Source organism: Caenorhabditis remanei, chromosome X, assembly GCF_010183535.1.
Source record: "Caenorhabditis remanei strain PX506 chromosome X, whole genome shotgun sequence".
Classification (NCBI taxonomy): Eukaryota; Metazoa; Nematoda; class Chromadorea; order Rhabditida; family Rhabditidae; genus Caenorhabditis; species Caenorhabditis remanei.
The window spans coordinates 12,826,643-12,844,796 of record NC_071333.1 but is presented as its reverse complement, the minus strand read 5'-3'; the positions used below and the strand labels follow the sequence as shown (position 1 = coordinate 12,844,796).

Sequence of the window (18,154 nt, the reverse complement as noted above, 5' to 3'; positions counted from 1 at the left end):
TCAATAACAGGAACTTAGTTCACTTTTATTAATCTGTTGATCTGGATAAAGAGAAAACAGTCAATTTCTCCGTTTGACAAGATTAGATATGAAGTTTCTGATAGAAGCATAGTTCATTAGGAGGTCAATTCCCGAAGACGTCAAATGAACAGTTTCTATCATTTCTCTTCATTTTACCTTGCGTTTATTGTTCTCTCTACCTGCGTAAGAATGAAAAGTGGGAAGTGAAAATAGATGTATCAGTGAAACATCCTTTATTAATGACTGCGGATAGTTTTGCCACTGATCAACGAGCAGTAAAAAAATATATTATAGTTTGGTTTAAGAAAACTGGAAAAACTACTATTCGTTTGGGACTGTTACTTTTTCGTACTGAGTACTGACAAGCATTAACCATTTCTGCACAATCAAAATGGTTGGTTTTGATTGGAAAAGAGAAATAGTTTGAAAATTGCAATATGATAATCTAAAAAAATATTTAACAAAATTTTCCCGTTTTCTTAATATATTATTACATCACTCAAGTTCGATTCTCATCTTCGTTTAGTCCTGACACAAACTACAAAACGATTTTTCACGGAAACCGCGCCGAATCTCGACACATGAAAAGCCAGAGACGTCGTGTCCAGTTTTTTCAAGTGCAATCACTCTTCGAAAATTGAATAAAACAGGTTGAATGATAAGCATGTACGGATGGAACGACATTATAGGAAGAAAGATCGAACTCATTGGATTTTTGCGTTTGTACATTTGAAAACGCTTCTGTTTCATTGAATCATTGATCTTTTGATATTTTATTGGTTGAATCAGTTCAGGAAGTAAGAAAGAAGACACACTTCGTGTGAAGGATACATATTTTATTAAATATATTACAATTATTATTATGTACAATACCGGCGTTTAAAATTTTTTCCCGAAAGAACATTTGATTGTATCTGAATTATTATCGACCTTACAAAATCGGTCTGCAAGCCAGTGAAACTAGTTCAAATTTTGCCAGCCAACTGATTCCAGTATACCATTTGCCGGCATCAGCTCCCGATTCTTCACACCACGCGTAGAATACTACAGCAGGGATTTCTGTTCCAATGATTTTGATTTTTAGTGTTGTTGTAAGTGGACAAGTGATGAATGTTCTGAAATTACATTGATACATAAAAAGTTTCAGTTGTGTGTGTCACTCACCCGCAGGATCCAGCTGGAATGAACGGTATTAAAGAAGTAATCAAACCAAGTGTGTACTCTATTGCAGCTTCAGCTGCAGTGGGACACCATTGTAGCAAATTGGGAATACCAAATCCTTGACAAGTATTGTCATATACTTTTTGGCACACGACGCAAGCTAAAATTGTTTCATTGTGATGACTGATACCTATTTGGAAAATCATACGGAATGGTGCTTCGGTTACTGTAGTTGTCGTTGTAGGTACTGTTGTGGTGGTTGTTGTAGTAGTGGTTGTACTTGTTGTAGTGGTTGCACCAGGTCCCCCAGTTCCACCAGGACCAGATCCATTTGCTGGAAGTGTTATAATTCTCATTTTCGACTAACATGTCAGTTTTTGATCGTGATAAAAATAAATTATATAATAAACTTACAGTCAACATTCTGAGTTGGTATGCAGGCATGTAATGTACCAGTGTAGACAAAAAACAATAGAACGAAACGTAACATTAGGAAACAGTACTTGGCAAAGTGATATTGATAAGGATGCCCTCCCGATATTCTGCCGTGTGAAACTCCACCCACATCTAGTTTGATCTCGAGATAATCAAAAAGAACGGCATTTCACAAATCTTTCGAGAAGGAAAAATACGAGAATCTGTGTAATAATTAAATTAACAATTTATTTGAGGCTTGTTTAATTTGAACGATGTGAACTTACAAGCGATTCAAAATTAGTCTCTAAACGTTATAGTGTGATTTGACAATAAGGTTTTTTGATCATCAGTTATAGGGTCCAAAAAGATTGTCAGAGTGAGATTAATCCCCTTTTGGATTTACTTCTCACAAGGCAATATCCGATCATTAAGTGTGTATAAACTTTTTAAAAGTTCAGTTCCGAATTTCTGCTTAAGTGCAACTTTTACAAATTTATTTTCATAAAATTCTCACTCTCCTTCTTTTGCTTCAAAAGTGCAAACAGCTTTCCAGGTCTTCTATTCTTCTTAATCCTTGCTGTGTACCATCCGATTTTACGAGACACTTGGCTCAATGCACAAAATCTTCTACTTTACAAAATTATATGTAATCCTGCACTTTCATTTGCATTTTTGCTCGATTCCACACCAACGTATAAGAAGTACAAATCCGCATGATAAGTCTAATGCATGGTTGCTCCCGTCTCCCTTGACTACAACACACTCTAAAAAGGGCGATATATAAACGGCGTGCAAGGACTCAAACTTTCATTCTCGTCTCTTGCTTGCTGCTCGCTGCTAACTCTCCTTCACTTCTGATATTCCTTACGTTGTTTCGTTTTTACCTCTTCTGAGCTGGACCTCACCACTTATTGCACAGTGTTGAGGTAGGCCGAGTAGAAGGTAAAAACGTGGTATGACGAACTTTAAGAACTTGGTAAGGTAAGCTATAGAATAAGACAATAAAAACTTGTGAGGGGATGTTATTTTGAATTGAAAGGATTAAGAAAAACATTCATTTCTCGTTAGAAGAGAAACAAAGCAAATTATTATATGTACAAATTATTATTATAATTATTAGTGAGACCTGGCACTGTTACCCAGAAACAATTCCTTGACATTGTGTTGCCACAATTTCGACTGGTATGACAGCTGGAGGTATACCATAATACCAAGTTCCAGCATTTGCTCCAGTTTCTTGACACCATGCGATGACAAGTGGCGGACCAGGAACAATATTGCCAGTAATTGGTAGTTTCACTTGTGATGTCGTACCCAACGGGCAGGAGAATATTGTGCTGAAACAAAAAAAACATATTTTATAGGATAATTCAAAATGGATGTCTTGATATCATTTGGTCGTTTTGTAAGGTCGATTCTAAAAATAAGTTTAAAATCTCAATGAGCAAAACACTCACGAGCAGGTGTTTGCATCTCCAAAAGAGTATCCAGGAATAATTCCAAGTGTGTAAGATAGACCAACTTCAGCCACTGTAGCACAAACATCAGTTGCACCTCCAAGACAACCAGACCCGTATATCATGGGACACGTGGAACAAGCTGTGAAATGAAACAATTAGATACTTTTCTTTAAATGCTGAATAACTTACGATATGGTGCCACTGTTGTAGTTGTAACTGAAAAAAAAATATTTTAAGGTGTTTTTTATTGTATAACTAGAAGTTTGCACTACTCTTCTGGTAACATTCATCCGTGTCATACAAGTTATTTTAGTTTCAGAGGAAAAATGCAAAAAACGTGATATGTGAAAGATTCTAATCTTTTCGTAATCTTTTTTTTCTTATTTCAGCGGCTCAACAGATTATCTGCAGACACGGATAATCTGTTTTAAACGAGGAGAATGTAATCCGTAATTTGATATCACTACTGAAATAACTACGGAAACATATTCAAATGTTATTCACACTAACTAAAGAGCCCATACATACCTTCTACTGTTTGAGTAGGCAGACAGCTAAAAGAACTTTCTACGAATGAGGCAACAATCACAACAACAATTGCCCGCATGACAAAAATCTATTAGAATGACGGAATCCCACTTCTGACCTGCGATCCCAAGATTTAGTTCACCTTTATTGTTCTCCACCTCTTCAAAGGAGACACAAGCTAATTCAATCAGTAGTTGATCGGTGATAAGATAATTTAGAAGCAGAACTTTGTTCTGATAACGTCTCCTCGATCACTCTCCGGAGATTTCTGACCTCGAATCATCAAATCGTTTATTTTCATTCAATGAAAGGTTAGAATAATCAAGAAAGCAGGCAATATTAAAAAATTCAAAAATGAATAAAAGCGGAAGTAATTCAACTTTGTCTACAATTATCAGCGGCATCATCTAGTGGGTGCTCTTTGGGAGGTTTTGGTTCAAATTTTGAAGCATTATGGCGAAGCGCTTTTTTCTCGTCGGCCGTTAGAAGTCTGCAAGAATTGGGACAGTGTGATGTTTCAAACATCGAAAACAGAATGATCTACAATCACGGTTGTATCGATAAATTAAAACCTAACGTTATTCGGAGATGGCGTTGCCGATCGGTGAACGAAGTGGCCTCTCTGAAAAATCAATAATTGAGGTCATTTTCTATAAATGATAATTGATCACCGGTTGACTTGGTTGATCATCAGGTACGCGGATGGTCACAGTTTTAGTCGGCATCTGAATTGATTAGGCTTTTTTGATGAATTTCTGCCTGCTATACTTACCTTTCCATCAGTAGGAGTTCCCTGGTCTCTGAAATTACGATAAATAATTTTTTTTAACTACAGGAGCAATGTTTCTATGTTTTTCATCTGTTTATTTACAACGTTTCGTACCCTGGGCTTGCACGAACATATGGTCTATCCAATAACTCGGGTCTGAAATTTTCTAATTTTAATTTTTCCTTTTCGACTGTTTTTTCTTACAGTGATCCTTCAACAGTTATGGATCTACGGTTAGGATTCTGAACTGGTACACCAGTTGGAGAGAGCTGAAAAAACAATAATATAACCTCAAAGGAAATTGATCTCTGTTTGTAAAGCAAGAAGAAAAAAGCAAAAGCAGATACTCTAGTGGAGATAGCAATAGAAGAAGGCAAGCGATGCGTGAAATAAACGATCTCGCGGGTTTCGGTCACCGTTGTCGTCTTCTTCTCTTTAACTATGCGGTCCACTTCACCACTTTCCATTTGATTACGAAGTTCCTGAATTATATTTTTTGGATTATTGATATAACTTCGGATGGTTACCTCCATAACGTTTCCGGTACTGATTTGATACGGGCCACGTCCGTCAAATTGATGGGGACGGTGGGAGGTGAAAGTGATTGCTACAACGAATTTTGTAGCGAAATGTAATAATTTCCGCCCTATATATATATATATATACCTTGATTTCTTGGTCTAATATGATTTTCCCGTTCTCTTCTATTTTCCTCTTCGTCCACAATTTTTCTTCGATTTGCGATTATTTTCTGAAAAGAATCCAATTTTGAAAGGAACCAAACAAGACACACACACACACACATAAAACTAGGACAAAAAAGGAAAACATACATCGAGTTCGAAGTCGAAGCGAGGATCGGCGCGCGGTTGCTAAAATATGCAAAGTCAATGGAAAGAAAAAACGTTCTCACACTGCCAAAAAATGCAAGAGTGTCTTAGTTTCTGCGTCAAACAAAAAGAGTCCATTACCTTGTGAAGTGTACGTCCTCTTTGTTGCAACTGGCCATTTGGAAGTACTGGTGTGAACTTCATCTGGATAGGCAAAAAGGGCAATAGTGAAGAGAACCGAGTTAAAAGTGCAAATTGGAAACAAAAAAGTGATGAAAAAGAAACTTTACCGCAGGTAGACCACGTTCTCCAATAGAGGGTCTAACTGGTACTCTAGACAGGGTTGGAGTTGTTTCCCCATCCGACTCTTCAATAGATGGACTACTTTTAGCAAGGAAAGATGGTCGTGGTGATGTAGACATCTGAATTGAAGGACGTGGAGTTCCAACATATTTCAATGGTGGCACTTCCTTGATGGAGTCATCAAACTGTAACACTATTTTGTCAGTTATTCTAAAAATTGCATTAAAAACTTACATTATACAATCCGCGCTCTACAGCAGATGGTCTCAGATCCAAATTGTCTACCAATGGGTTTTTTTGGAAGAACAGAGTGGTAGACGTTCCGAGTGTTTGTGTCACCTGAATCACTTCAAAATGTGGAATGTTATTATAAATTTTTCAAATTACCATGACACAATCATCAGTGGTTTTGGTGATACCACTGTCGACTAGCATCTCAGCAACCGATGGTCTTCGGGATCCCACGGACGCTCTACGGGAAGCCGGGCGAGATTTTGGAGCATCCTGAAGCGGGTTGGTAATAGGAATGTCGAACTTTTGGAGTTACCTCTTTTTCAAAAGATTGATCATAGTTCAGAGACAATTGACGATGACACTCCATCAATTGCGCAAGCTGTAGCACAATTATATTTAAATAAAATTCTTAGTCATGTGAAAAATGCTTACAGTATTCGAATTCCTACGTTGATCTACACGAGGAACACTCAGTTGAACAGTTTTTGCTTCATTATCCCAGCTCTGAAATATTTTATAATTTCTGACATACTCAGGTTTCAGACAACTTACAGTAGACAAACGTCTACCGGACGATGGTTGAACACGACTTTTGAAACTGAAAACTTTAAATCTTTTTGATCTACATCACACGTTAACTCACTCTGTACAGAAGCTGTCGGGATTCATTACAAAAGTGGGAAATGACGCTTCTTTCTGGAAAACTGTGGGCTTCACAGAAAGAAAAATGATTCACGCAACAGGAAAAAGAAAAGTGATGATTCACTTCTAAGCACAATCGTTCTCAAATGTTTTTTTTTTCTTCGCCTTTCATCCCGTTGAAAACATGTCATGGCAGCCATTGGAAACAATCTGAAACAAAATAATATCTGAAAATGGCCCCCTCTTCCATCATGTTGCTTCTTGCCTTTTCCAGTGAATTGAAAATCATTGTTTGCCGTGCCACTAACAATCACATGGGCGTGAAATAATGGAGCAATCAATCAGTAGCGTGGTCGCTGATAAAGCATCTTCTGCTACACAAGTCTCCTTAATCGGCGTCAATATTTTCTTAAGATAACAGAGTTTTGATTGTGCAGAAAAGACTAGAAGTGGGAAGGAAGAAAGGAGGAGAAGAATGGAAGATGAATCTGAAATAGACTCAATGTCGGTCTTTGATTCTGAATTATAGATGGTTACAAAAATGTGAATCAAAAGTGCAAAATCAAAATAAGAATTTTGAACTAATAGTTCACAAGAGTAGTAATATAGTCAAGATAATCAGAACAAAACTTTTGCTTTTCACAAAATTAAAAGGATCCCGGAATACATCATTCCCAACTTTCAAGGTTTTGCTGAATCTTAAATTTCAGAAAACAGATGGCTCCGGAAAATACAGAGTTTTTGAGCAACTCATGTCTATCAAAACTAATCCTTTTTTGAAACATAAATGCAACTAACATAAGTAATCAATAGATTTTCGAATGTTCTCTTATTCCACGAACACCTGTTTAAACAATATAATCAACACATCCAGAATATGCTCTATGACAGGTTAATCCACCAACCAAATCCTTCCGGTCGGTATACTTCAAAGAAAATACCAGAAACTGATATAGTTTTGACAACAGTTTATATTGATATAAAGATTATCCGCTTGACGTGTTGATTCCTTTGTCGGCATTTGTCGGAGCATGCGCGGTAGATCTGTTTGTAAGCTGCGCGAAATATATTTTAATAATATTTGCCCTATTACTGTAACTAGTACGCATTCGTAGCTGCGCATGCCGCCGTTCTTCGATCATACCCATATTTGCCCTGTCATGCCATCCGTTTGCGCGAGAAAATGGCTTCAGTGGGCCTCCTTTCTCCCCCCGGATGATTGTTTGTTCTCAGGTATAAATTTCAACTTTGTGGTAAACTTTCTGAATACTCAACAGTCCCGAGAACATAAACATTTAGAAAATCTTTTTGCGGTATTACTGTACAAGTTCCCATCAGTTATGAATGAACAATCGACGAAGACGTTTGCCTCTTTTTCTTCTTGTTTCCTATTGTGATATTAGTAGCGGAAACATGAAAGCTGCTCAGTTCCGGAGAAAGGGAGCCGCTGGGAACCTGGGAAGTGTGGGAGACTCGATGTAAGGAGTATGAGTCCGAACATGGCTAAACAGGAAATCGAGAGTGTTCCTCCTTTTTTGGAATATGCATTGATGCGAATCTGGGAATGAAGAAATAGATTCTCAATAAGAAACTACAACCGGAAACACAAGTTTATGCTCAAAATTGGAACTTTGTCCTGTGTCCCGTTTCAGTTGTTTGTGCCCCTCCCTTCATATTTTCAGCTTTTGAACCAACAGAAGACCTTATCGAGAAAATTGAGGAATCCTGACAGAGACGAGTGTTGCCTTCTGCTAATCGTCAGTTAAGTCGTACCAGTCCCTCCACTTTTTCACTTTCCATCTCCCCACCACTTCACTACTGCCAAAGTCTTCTCCTTAACAGTTTGTCAACTCGGAAATTGTCATAACGCAAATAAGGAGTTGAAAACGGAGAGGAGAACGGAAAAGGAGGGGGAAAAGGTGAGAAAGTTGGCACACGGGTCTCAAACAGTGTGCTCACGCACGTTAAAGATAGATCAAAGCGGAGACCGCCGGACCTGATACACAAAGCTTCTCCTGCTCCTTTTCTATCGTTGTCAACCAATCGTGGAGAACACACACACAGAGACACAATTGGAACTTGCGGTGAAGAGTACTGAAATGAAATAAAAACTATGAAATGAGTTCTCTACACCTCTTTGAGGTATGCCGCCAATTAGGTTTTATAGGGAGAAACAAACCAACTCATCCCACACACAATGAAACTCATCGGAGTCACAACTAGTAATAAAATTATTCAATATGTCATAGTACCAATTGAAGAAACACTACACCAAGGTTTCTTTTGGTCCAATATTTTACCATAATTGTTTTCAAAAATGTCTATTATCTTAGAGCACAAATGACCTTAACGAAGTTATGTAACTTCATTAATCTTATCAGGAGTCCAGTACATCAAGACACCCTTTGCACCTTTCCCTTTACCCCACTTCTCTATATATGTAGGATACACTGCTCTTCTCATATCATCAAAATTATTTTCCAAGTTTAGTAAACCTTTCAGCCCCTGGCACTTCGCACGGTGAATAGTTTCCCGGGGAAGGAAATAAAGAAGATGCTGTGTTTGGAGGTGGGAATAATAAAAATGGACGAAGGAAGACAATTTACGGCGTACCGAGAGTCCTCTATTTCTCTCACTAAACGACGCTTCCACCCCTTATGTGTGCATCGACACCTCATCCAACTACGGTAGGTTTATGACGTTCGAAGAGGAAGGCGATGACAAACTTGTCAATTTTCGCAGCTTTCACTCGTATATCAAAGTTTTTGACGAGAACTGGAAGTAGTTACGAGTGGAGCTTGGGAAGATCTGTGTCTATGCATAATTACCGTAGTATGCTCTTTTCTAATTTCAGAGTGACTCCAAATCCCGACACTTGTTATCTAGTTCACCCATCTTCAAACTAAGATGTAATAATGATCAGCAACATGTGTTATCCTCTACTTTCACTAAACGGGATTGACCCTGACCAGCTGCAAGATCTAATGAAAGTGAAAACGAGCATCTTGAACACTCACTGTCCGGATTCCAAAATAAAAAGAAGTGTGAATCATAAAGACTTGCACCTGCTACTCTTTCTGAAGATAGTACGTCCTCTTTTAAAGTGCATAAATTTCATTTTTACGACTCTCCAATTAAATAAAAACGGAGGACGTTTGAAAGTGTTCTACGGGAAATCAACAACTGTAATGGTTGCGTTTTCTCGTTCAACTAGACATATGGGCACCTTTTATGAGGAGTTCGACATGTTGAATTATTATAACCTATTAAGTAGAACAAGGAGCTGGGCAACGAAAACCCGAGAAAAGCGTTTGGTTATTTTTCTATTGGTCAGCTTTCTCAGAACCCGACTCTCTGGATTTCCCTAACGAAGACTAATGTGTTTATTTCTCGCCCTTCTTTTCTTTACTTCTTGGTTCTGATATTCTCTGAACCTATATGTTCCGTAAAGACCCTTCACCTTTCATTGATCCTTCCTAATCTTTTGTCAATTCACGCATGTGTACAAACACTACAAGATATCACTCGTGTGCATTACACTTTATTCTCCCTCCTTTCCAAGTAAGATCGTTGAGCGACCGTTTATGGATTGCTGGTGGCTCATGTTTGAGTAAAGTTTTAGGAAAGACGAACGATCTGACGCAGCATCAACCGATTCCGGTTTCAAAGAGAGGCTCTTCATGAATACGGTAGGCTGCTGCTGGTCGGCTGTGCTTCGTCCGCGCTTGCTCTCCTGCTTTTTCATGCAATAACATCCATCTTGATAAGGTGTGTAGTCAAACAATCAGACCTTAAGAGCGTAACACTGTGTTTAGGAGCACAAGAATAAGAAATAAGGGCATTGGTATTGATATCGGTAAGAGCAAGGAGCAAGGCGACCGTGACGTCTGATTGAAAAAAGGGAGAACCGTTTTATCGAAATGATATTTTTAAATAAAAAATAAGTCTTATGAAATTTCTCTTAAGTTTTGAATAAAATCTTCAAGACCCATTCCTTTTCTATAGCTTGATTTGTTTAATCATAGAAGTAGTCATAGGCTGTCAACAAGAGAATTTTAATGTCCCTCAGCCATCCGACGATTGCTCACTAATCCATTCCCGGTATAAGGAAACCGTTATCGAAATGAGTCACAATAGGTATCATGACATAGGCAAACAGGACCTCTTCCCTCTTAGCTGACGTCCTAACGGCATCAGAATTCTACAATTAAACGTTGTGAGCAGCCGGCATGCTTGCTGACACCTTTCATCTAACCTCCTTTCATTGTTTCCTCGCTATTCATCAGTGAGGTCCAAATATCGTTCCTTCAACCTCGAATAATCAAACAAGCAATAAGAAAAGAAGAGGAACAACTGGTACAATAACCTATCAAGCTTGATCAATAGCCTTTTTGTATCAATAGCTTCTTAGGGTAACCGATGCCGCCGGAAGAGTTCTCAAACTTTTTTGGCAGAAGGTGTGTTGAGAAGGTTTTAAATAGAAATATTAAGTTTTTCATAACAAAAGAGAGGAATTCTTCTGTGTCACTCATATCATAATCTACAGTAACACAAAACAATACTGGTTTCCCTCTCCACTCACTAATGAATTTTCTGCCCGTTTTTTTTTCAACCCTCCTTCCATCTATTCTTTTGTCCTCCAAACAAAAAAAACTAAATTTCCTAAAGAGTCGGTACCTGAAACGTCGGTATGGAGGGGGAAACCAAAAGATGTTTGTTGGTTCAAAACAGTGGGGGACCCCTTGGGAAAAGATCACGCAATACGTGGGAATGGGGATCAATTCAAACAAATACAAACAAATTGGCTGGTGTACAAAAAGGGGGATTAGTGAATTCACACCGGTCTGATTTCTTATTGGATTTAAGACATGAAAGGTAACACCGACATGAGAAAGTAGAGAGTAGATCAGACTGTTACAATAAGTAACAGTTCCCAAAAAAACTAAATGTATTCCCTCTGTCATTCAGACACCTACAGTATCTCTCTCCAATTTTCAACAGGCTCAAAGTTTCGTGCTGTTAATCTTCTCCGGCCTTACGTCGTTTCTTTCCAAATCAACCCATTCGCGTCAAAAACTTCATGATAACTGCATCTTGTCAGCATTGTTGCTCCTCCCTATTTTCAGTAAGCGGATTAATTGTACCCCAAAACTACCTACTAAATAGAAGCCTACGCTTTCTGTTATCATTTCTCCACTTTTCTTCACACCATTCAAGAACATTGTTCTGCACACTTTCCGGAAAGCATAAATTTCATCATTGACTCACTGTCGACCCAATTCAAATGTCAGGTAACTCAGTGTCTTCTCATCCTTCCTACTATCACAAATTCTTTATCATAACAAAAGTGTCCTTATAACCCACCTTCTCATTTCTCAATGATAATAGCTAATTATCATTAGGCGGCATGTTGCACCAAAGGGAAAGTTTATGTAGAAAGAGTCGTAAAAAGAAATGGTTCACGCGGTGTTCTGACGGTTTCAAAAAGAGTAATCTATACTGGTAATACCATTCAAGAAACATAGGAGAGTTGCGAAGTGTAAGATGTGAAATGTTCTCAAAAGAAGGCGGGATTATTTTCTGCGCAGTTCATTGCTATGGTAGTGCACCAACACGCTTTTCGTATTTCACCATTCAACTCATCAATTCTAGCAACCTTTACATTGAATAAGTTTGTTTGATTTATTCCTCATGAACAGTAGCTACCATTTTATGTAATTGCTCTCCAAACATCAGCAGTCCTATACTCATATACTGCTCATAGTTTTCTCTCCCTTTGTTTGAAAATGTTTTTGCTTAAAATTTACGTTTTTTGGATACCATGGCTCCCGTTTGTCTAGCCGTTCCATATCCCTTTTCAGACCAATAGGCGCTATAAGTTCTTATCACTCCCAACGTATTCCCCCGTTTGTGACTTCCAGCTGGCTACCAGATGATTACTATACTAGATATTCATATAAATCCTTCTGAATTTCGGTTGACTCTTCAAAAGAAGGCGGTACACGGCAGCACAGGTCTACCGTAGTCAGTCAACCAGCGCGCGCTGAGCGAGCAGCATCAAAGACAGTGGGCGGAGTCGATGGAGAAGACGAGCTGAACACGAAGTGGTGGCCGCCTCCGTCTGCTTCTGGGAAGCCACTCAGTCCTTCCATACTACCAGTCCCAAGTGGTATCTTACCTTCCAGAAAGTTCTTCTCGTTTGGAAATTTGAGTAAGTTAGTGTATTGTATCTCTATTAGCATAAGTATTCTTAACGGTAGCATCTAGGATTCTTACAGTAGCTACTTGTTTAATTTGATAATAATTGAGCTCTAGTTGAATTCGCTTTTCAGCATATCTAATTCAGTTGAACATAGCTTTTAGTTTTGCTCAATATTCCTCTTCTCCTAAAAGCTAGGACATTTCTAACACTATTTGACTTCTTGCCCCGCCTTTTTTGAAGTTTTTTGAAATGTGACGTATACCGAAACACAAATTGTTTTGTTTCTGAAATCGTTCCCTAATACAGAAGTGTTCTACTGTTTTATGCGTCATCATCGGGATGCATCACAATTCTATTTTTTCAAACAATCAGGAACCCATGAAAATTTTAAACCTGCTATTGAAAACGAAATATAAAAAGGAGGTGGCTCGCAATACGATTTTAGCATAACAATAGATTAAGAACGATGTGATAGTCTTCGTTCCCCTGTTTGTTACTTATGCTTCGTGAAAGTTCTATTCTTGCGATGCCACCATTCTCTTCTTCAATATCATTCGATAACCGAAAAAAAACAGCGAAATGCTGAAAGTCAAAGAATTATGACTTTGTCAATAGAAGAGTTTCCCTATATTCAACGGTGCTTCTTTCTTCCTTCTGAAAATACCCAATATTTGTATATCACTTTTGACTTTTTCCCCCGAAAAATTGTCCGCTTCCCCTTTTTCGTCTAACTTTCTGACTCATTCTGATGCACCGCTTCATTCATTTCCAAACGAATAACTTTCCACAATGGACTATGACTATTCTGATTTCGATTCACGCCCTACTTCCATTTTTTTTCCCGAGCACACTATCTACTGATTGGTAAACACTCCTAACACCTCCGTGCAAGTCGGCTACCTTTGAAGTTGGCCCGAAGCACGGAAGCCACCGTTTTTATAGTCTCCGTGTACTTGATAATACCATGCACCAGAGCATCAACAAGCCATCAAAACCTTTCTACTTACCGACTAGCACAAAGAATTTTTTTAATTTCACATTTTTCTTTCTCTTGAAATCGACTGTTATCACTGCTTCAAAATTCGGAAGTGTTAGAGAGACAGTAAAATTTCAATAACGTGTCAAACGTGTTGTAGAAGGCGACTCCTCTTTCAAAACCCTACCGTAACCATTTGAATAATACTATCTACTAGTGATCCTGCATATAATACCAATGTGCTCCGCCTGTTCACCCTCTCCTCTTGGTTTGAGACATGTTTGTCCTAGATTACCCCATAAGACCATAATACTCGTTAACAAACTGACAACTTCTCGTGAATCGTTGGCAAACAATAACTATCGCTCCTTCTTCTTCTGAATTTTCCTATCACCATGGAACATCCTTCTCCTTCTTCTTTTTTTTCTTCTTTCAAATTCGTATTTGCTCCTCGTTTCGATTTTGTAACATTTCTCAATATATTTTCAACAACTTTTCATTCCAGCTAGTCTATCTCCCAAAATACAAAATGCTGCCTTGGCAACGACAACTCCAAACCTCTATCTTCCCACAACCAAATGAACAAGTCTTCCGATTTATGCTTGCACAGCAGCACATGCATCTCCAGAACTTTATCCAGCAACAACGGAAGATCCAAATGATGGCTATCAATCCAGTTCTCCCAATGATGGCTGATATGAAGAAACAGAAATTTGACTTTACCCATATGGCTGATTCAATTGAGTCCGAGCAGAAGATCAAAGAAGAAAGTCTTTCTCCGAAGTCCTCCCCAACGCTTCTTAATACTCCAGTCCGAGCATTTGGTCCTTGTGTGCAGCCATGGTGAGTTAGTAGCGTGATACTTTCTCATATATCAATATGATAAGGAGAGTACGGTAGCCGATTAGTTCAGTCATTTCAGGTTCATGATTCCTGGACGGGGAAGAACAACTGGTAGAGCAGCAAGACCGAAGAAAGAGTTCATTTGCCAGTATTGTCAAAGACACTTCACCAAATCCTACAACTTGTTGATCCACGAAAGAACTCATACGGATGAACGACCATATTCTTGTGATGTCTGTGGAAAGGCCTTCCGTCGTCAAGATCATCTTCGTGACCACAAGTACATTCACCAAAAGGATAAACCATTCAAATGCGAACTTTGTGGGAAAGGATTCTGCCAATCAAGAACTTTACTGGTCCATCGTGCTACTCACGACTCCTCCCGTCATAATATGGGAACTCCAATGCTTCCTATCGTGAGTGATGGTGGTTCTATGCCTGAGTTGGATCCAAGAGTTACTCTGATCCTTCAGAATCTCACGGATAGCTTCAATTCGACGCCGATGACATCTCCACAAATCTCGCCGAATCGGGATGATCTTGACACCTCCTCCGACTAGATTATTTCATTTCAATCAGTTTTATCGAAATTGGGTCCTATCATTCCATTGTTCTCATTACGCACAAACATTGATTGTCCACTGTGTAGACTTGTAATTTTTCTTTGAATTCCATCTTCCTCAGCTTTAATAGTGTTTTATTTTTAAAGCATCCTCTTACCAGCCAGTTGTAACGTTTCTATGAAAATTGTAGTTTCCTTTGTCATTTCTTTCTAAAAATTCCCATTGTGTCCAGTATTATCCAAGGATCATCCGTTTCCCGTTTTTTTTCTAATTCATTTTTTATACTCAAATTTCTTTTATTTTAATAGGGTTCATTGTTAGATATGTGATTGTGTAAAATATTCAATTGGAAAAAATAAAAATAAATACAACATAAGTCCAATCTTCTTTTTATAAGAAAGATAGTTACAATACGGTGGGGAAAAGTTTACAGGGGGCATGCTCAGATCAGGTTTACAACTTCTAAGGTCGGCGGCGTCTTTCACAAGATGGTGTCAGTTTTCAAACCGGAAATGATTTGAAGACGGAGGTAGCCGCATGGCGGTGCTCGGTAGGCGTCATGCTGTGAATGAAGGATATATAGAATGCAGTATTTCATTGATAGATACTGTTTTTGCTATTCATTGAGACAGAAAATCTGAAAAGGGAGTAGAAGTTAAGATCAAAGTTCTGAATGTCTGTTTGAGTTGAGATCATTTCCATAAACTATAAAAATGACTACCAGCATAATGTGTCATTATTTGTGATGAGAAATTGACGAAATGTCATTTTCTTGCTTTATTACAATTTTAAAATTATTGAGTCGTCCACAATTCCGAGTAATACTCCTACGGTAGTGATAAACGTAAAACGCAGTCTAAACCCGCTTATGTCTAATAATTCTGGTGTACATACAGGTTTCTGACTCTGTGTTGGTTATCGCAACTCACCAAATTATCATCTGATCAGTATGTCACACACACTGGATGGTACTGTTGCGTAATGGGAACCAGGTCATTCTGATATCATAACAAGTAGAAAGTGATATGTCTTACTGAGGGAGTATTTACATATTTGAATATCAGAGACCGTTCTGGTCAAACAAACTGAAAAACATATCAAGAATCGGCAACTTTTTGTGGAAATATACTAGAAATGTGATTATGAAATAAAAAATGTTGCAGTATTGTATTTGTTTCTGAATATGTTATAATTATTAGATTCAGAAAATGACAAGGAATACAAAGGGATTAGCGTAATAACCAACATATTGTATTAATGAAAACATAAGATTACTCAAATTTTTGGAAGTCCGATGCGAATTTTCTCGAAAAAAGTAAAAAACTAATATTTCACAAGTTTCAAGAAATTATGTTATACACACTTCAATGTAGGTTTTAAAGGTTGATCAACGTAACAGTTCATAATTTCTTTAATACAAAGATTTGAATTTGAGTTGTACAGGGTACAATTTTCAAAAAAATAAGTAGTTCAAAAAATAATAGTATCACAGTTTTGGCTATGAATGTATCAACTTGCTGTTTTTAGTTCCATACCTCTCATTTTTCAGAGTTTCGAAAATTTTCACTGGTGGTGTCAAGCTGCGCGTTTTGTAAGAATTATACAAAACAAAAGTAAAATTTTGTCTTTGAAATTAAATTATGTACAATATTATTTTTTTTGAAGCATTTGGAAAGTCTCCGGAATTTCAAGTTCCAGTTGGGGCCAAAACTGCTTTACCGATCTATAATCTTTACAAATAGTGCAAGTACTGGAAAACTTTCAACTAAAAAATTGATGTTTTCTTTTTGATATGAGTAATTCATACGAAATTCACTTCTTGATATAATCAGTGTTGCTATGATACTTAAAAATTTAACTGTACTGAAACACATCTCAAACATCTGATGTTCCTATCTGTATGGTATGTTCGGTTTTTCTCATTTTAAACGATTGAATGTTTTTCACAGACCATAATTCAGTAGACATCAACATGGTTCGCGCTGTATAATGTTTGAAGAGCTCAGCTGATGGCCAGAATTTACTCTATAAATTCTGTTAATTTATTGTATTCTCAGCTACTCTAGCTTCTTGCTCATATCAATGAGAATCTCCATTGAAAAATTTCTAGAGTCGATTTGCCAGCAATTATGAGTGATAATCCAATTGCGCTCCGCTGGACGCTGGGGGCGTCACAAGTTTCAAATCTCGGCGGCTGGGCGCGATACGCGCGGGATCCTTCGAGAACGTTATCCATTCACCTGCGAAACTTATTTTTTGCGTTGTTATTTCATTAATTATCGTAAAAACTGTAATAGAAAGACATCCAATAAAATAACGACACTTTACGGAGAACTCCGTCAATATTTTTTAACCTAGATTTGGCCTAAAATATGATTTTCATACTTTTGTTCATTTTTTCGTGAAAAATAGAAGGACACTCTCAGAGAAGGTTGGAAAAATCAAAGAACGTGTCCTTCTATCATAGGCTTATCGGTATGCACTTCTTACAAATTTCTAGCTTATGAGACTTGCTCACCGTTTTCTAATTTTGTCGAAGCTCTTCTGTGCTCTTTTCGGTGGTGTTTTATTTTCAAACCAGTGAACAACTGAACCACCTATAATTCTATCAATTCAAACTCCTGTCTTCACAATAACGTAATGTTAATTAGTATAATAACACCTGATTTTGTCTAGAACAGTATCTGCAAAACACGTTAAAATCACATAATTGTTTCGAAAATTGTCTCACATGTTTGGTGCATCTGCTTGAAAAAATCCTTTCGGTCGTACTCGCAAACTGGGAGGTCATTGTCCCAGTGTCACTAACATAATCTCGAAATAATTGCCTTTGAGCGAGAAGGAGAAGCAAGCCCGGAGGAGTCATTGAAGTGTCAGAGCACCGAAAAGTGTCGGTTGCATTAGCAAATTATGTAAATTTATCAAGTAGAAACGCAAGCTAAACGTGAGTTTATGTTTCCGCCGCCGATACTACACACGTTGTTCTCATTTTACTAGTATCTGGTTCATTCACACTTGTTAATTGAATTCACACACGCTATGCATAAGTCAAAACTTTCACACTACTAATATTACGTTTACATGAGTTTTCGGCAAGTTCTAAATATTAGTTTTTCATTGTTTCTAACTCGAATACAGGATACCATTAAATTTTATAATGTGTACTATAAATCTTCAATGAGAATCCATCCGAAATATACTTATT

The 18,154-nt window shown here is 37.8% G+C and overlaps 4 protein-coding genes across 4 annotated transcripts; 1 reads left to right on the top strand and 3 right to left on the bottom strand.

Moving 5' to 3' along the window:
* Positions 1-952: 952 nt before the first annotated feature.
* On the bottom strand, positions 953-1,672 carry GCK72_024531 (uncharacterized protein; the record flags this gene model as incomplete). The annotated part of the gene is made up of 3 exons (XM_003117859.2): positions 953-1,136; positions 1,186-1,516; positions 1,597-1,672. 3 exons carry the CDS (start codon positions 1,670-1,672, stop codon positions 953-955), a joined length of 591 nt encoding a protein of 196 aa, XP_003117907.2.
* A 1,062-nt stretch (positions 1,673-2,734) lies between these two features.
* GCK72_024530 (uncharacterized protein) lies at positions 2,735-3,181 on the bottom strand (the record flags this gene model as incomplete). Its single annotated transcript, XM_003117714.2, has 2 exons — positions 2,735-2,936; positions 3,057-3,181. 2 exons carry the CDS (start codon positions 3,179-3,181, stop codon positions 2,735-2,737), a joined length of 327 nt encoding a protein of 108 aa, XP_003117762.2.
* An 857-nt stretch (positions 3,182-4,038) lies between these two features.
* Positions 4,039-6,392, bottom strand: GCK72_024529 (uncharacterized protein; the record flags this gene model as incomplete). Its single annotated transcript, XM_053735928.1, has 18 exons — positions 4,039-4,077; positions 4,165-4,209; positions 4,259-4,312; positions 4,360-4,387; positions 4,471-4,512; positions 4,561-4,625; positions 4,704-4,838; positions 4,884-4,963; positions 5,023-5,107; positions 5,190-5,228; positions 5,328-5,390; positions 5,477-5,674; positions 5,724-5,828; positions 5,877-5,993; positions 6,037-6,102; positions 6,156-6,227; positions 6,276-6,321; positions 6,367-6,392. 18 exons carry the CDS (start codon positions 6,390-6,392, stop codon positions 4,039-4,041), a joined length of 1,305 nt encoding a protein of 434 aa, XP_053579494.1.
* A 7,680-nt stretch (positions 6,393-14,072) lies between these two features.
* Positions 14,073-14,946, top strand: GCK72_024528 (uncharacterized protein; the record flags this gene model as incomplete). Its single annotated transcript, XM_003117567.2, has 2 exons — positions 14,073-14,386; positions 14,466-14,946. The coding sequence occupies 2 exons, from the start codon at positions 14,073-14,075 to the stop codon at positions 14,944-14,946; spliced, it is 795 nt and encodes a 264-aa protein (XP_003117615.2).
* Positions 14,947-18,154: the final 3,208 nt, after the last annotated feature.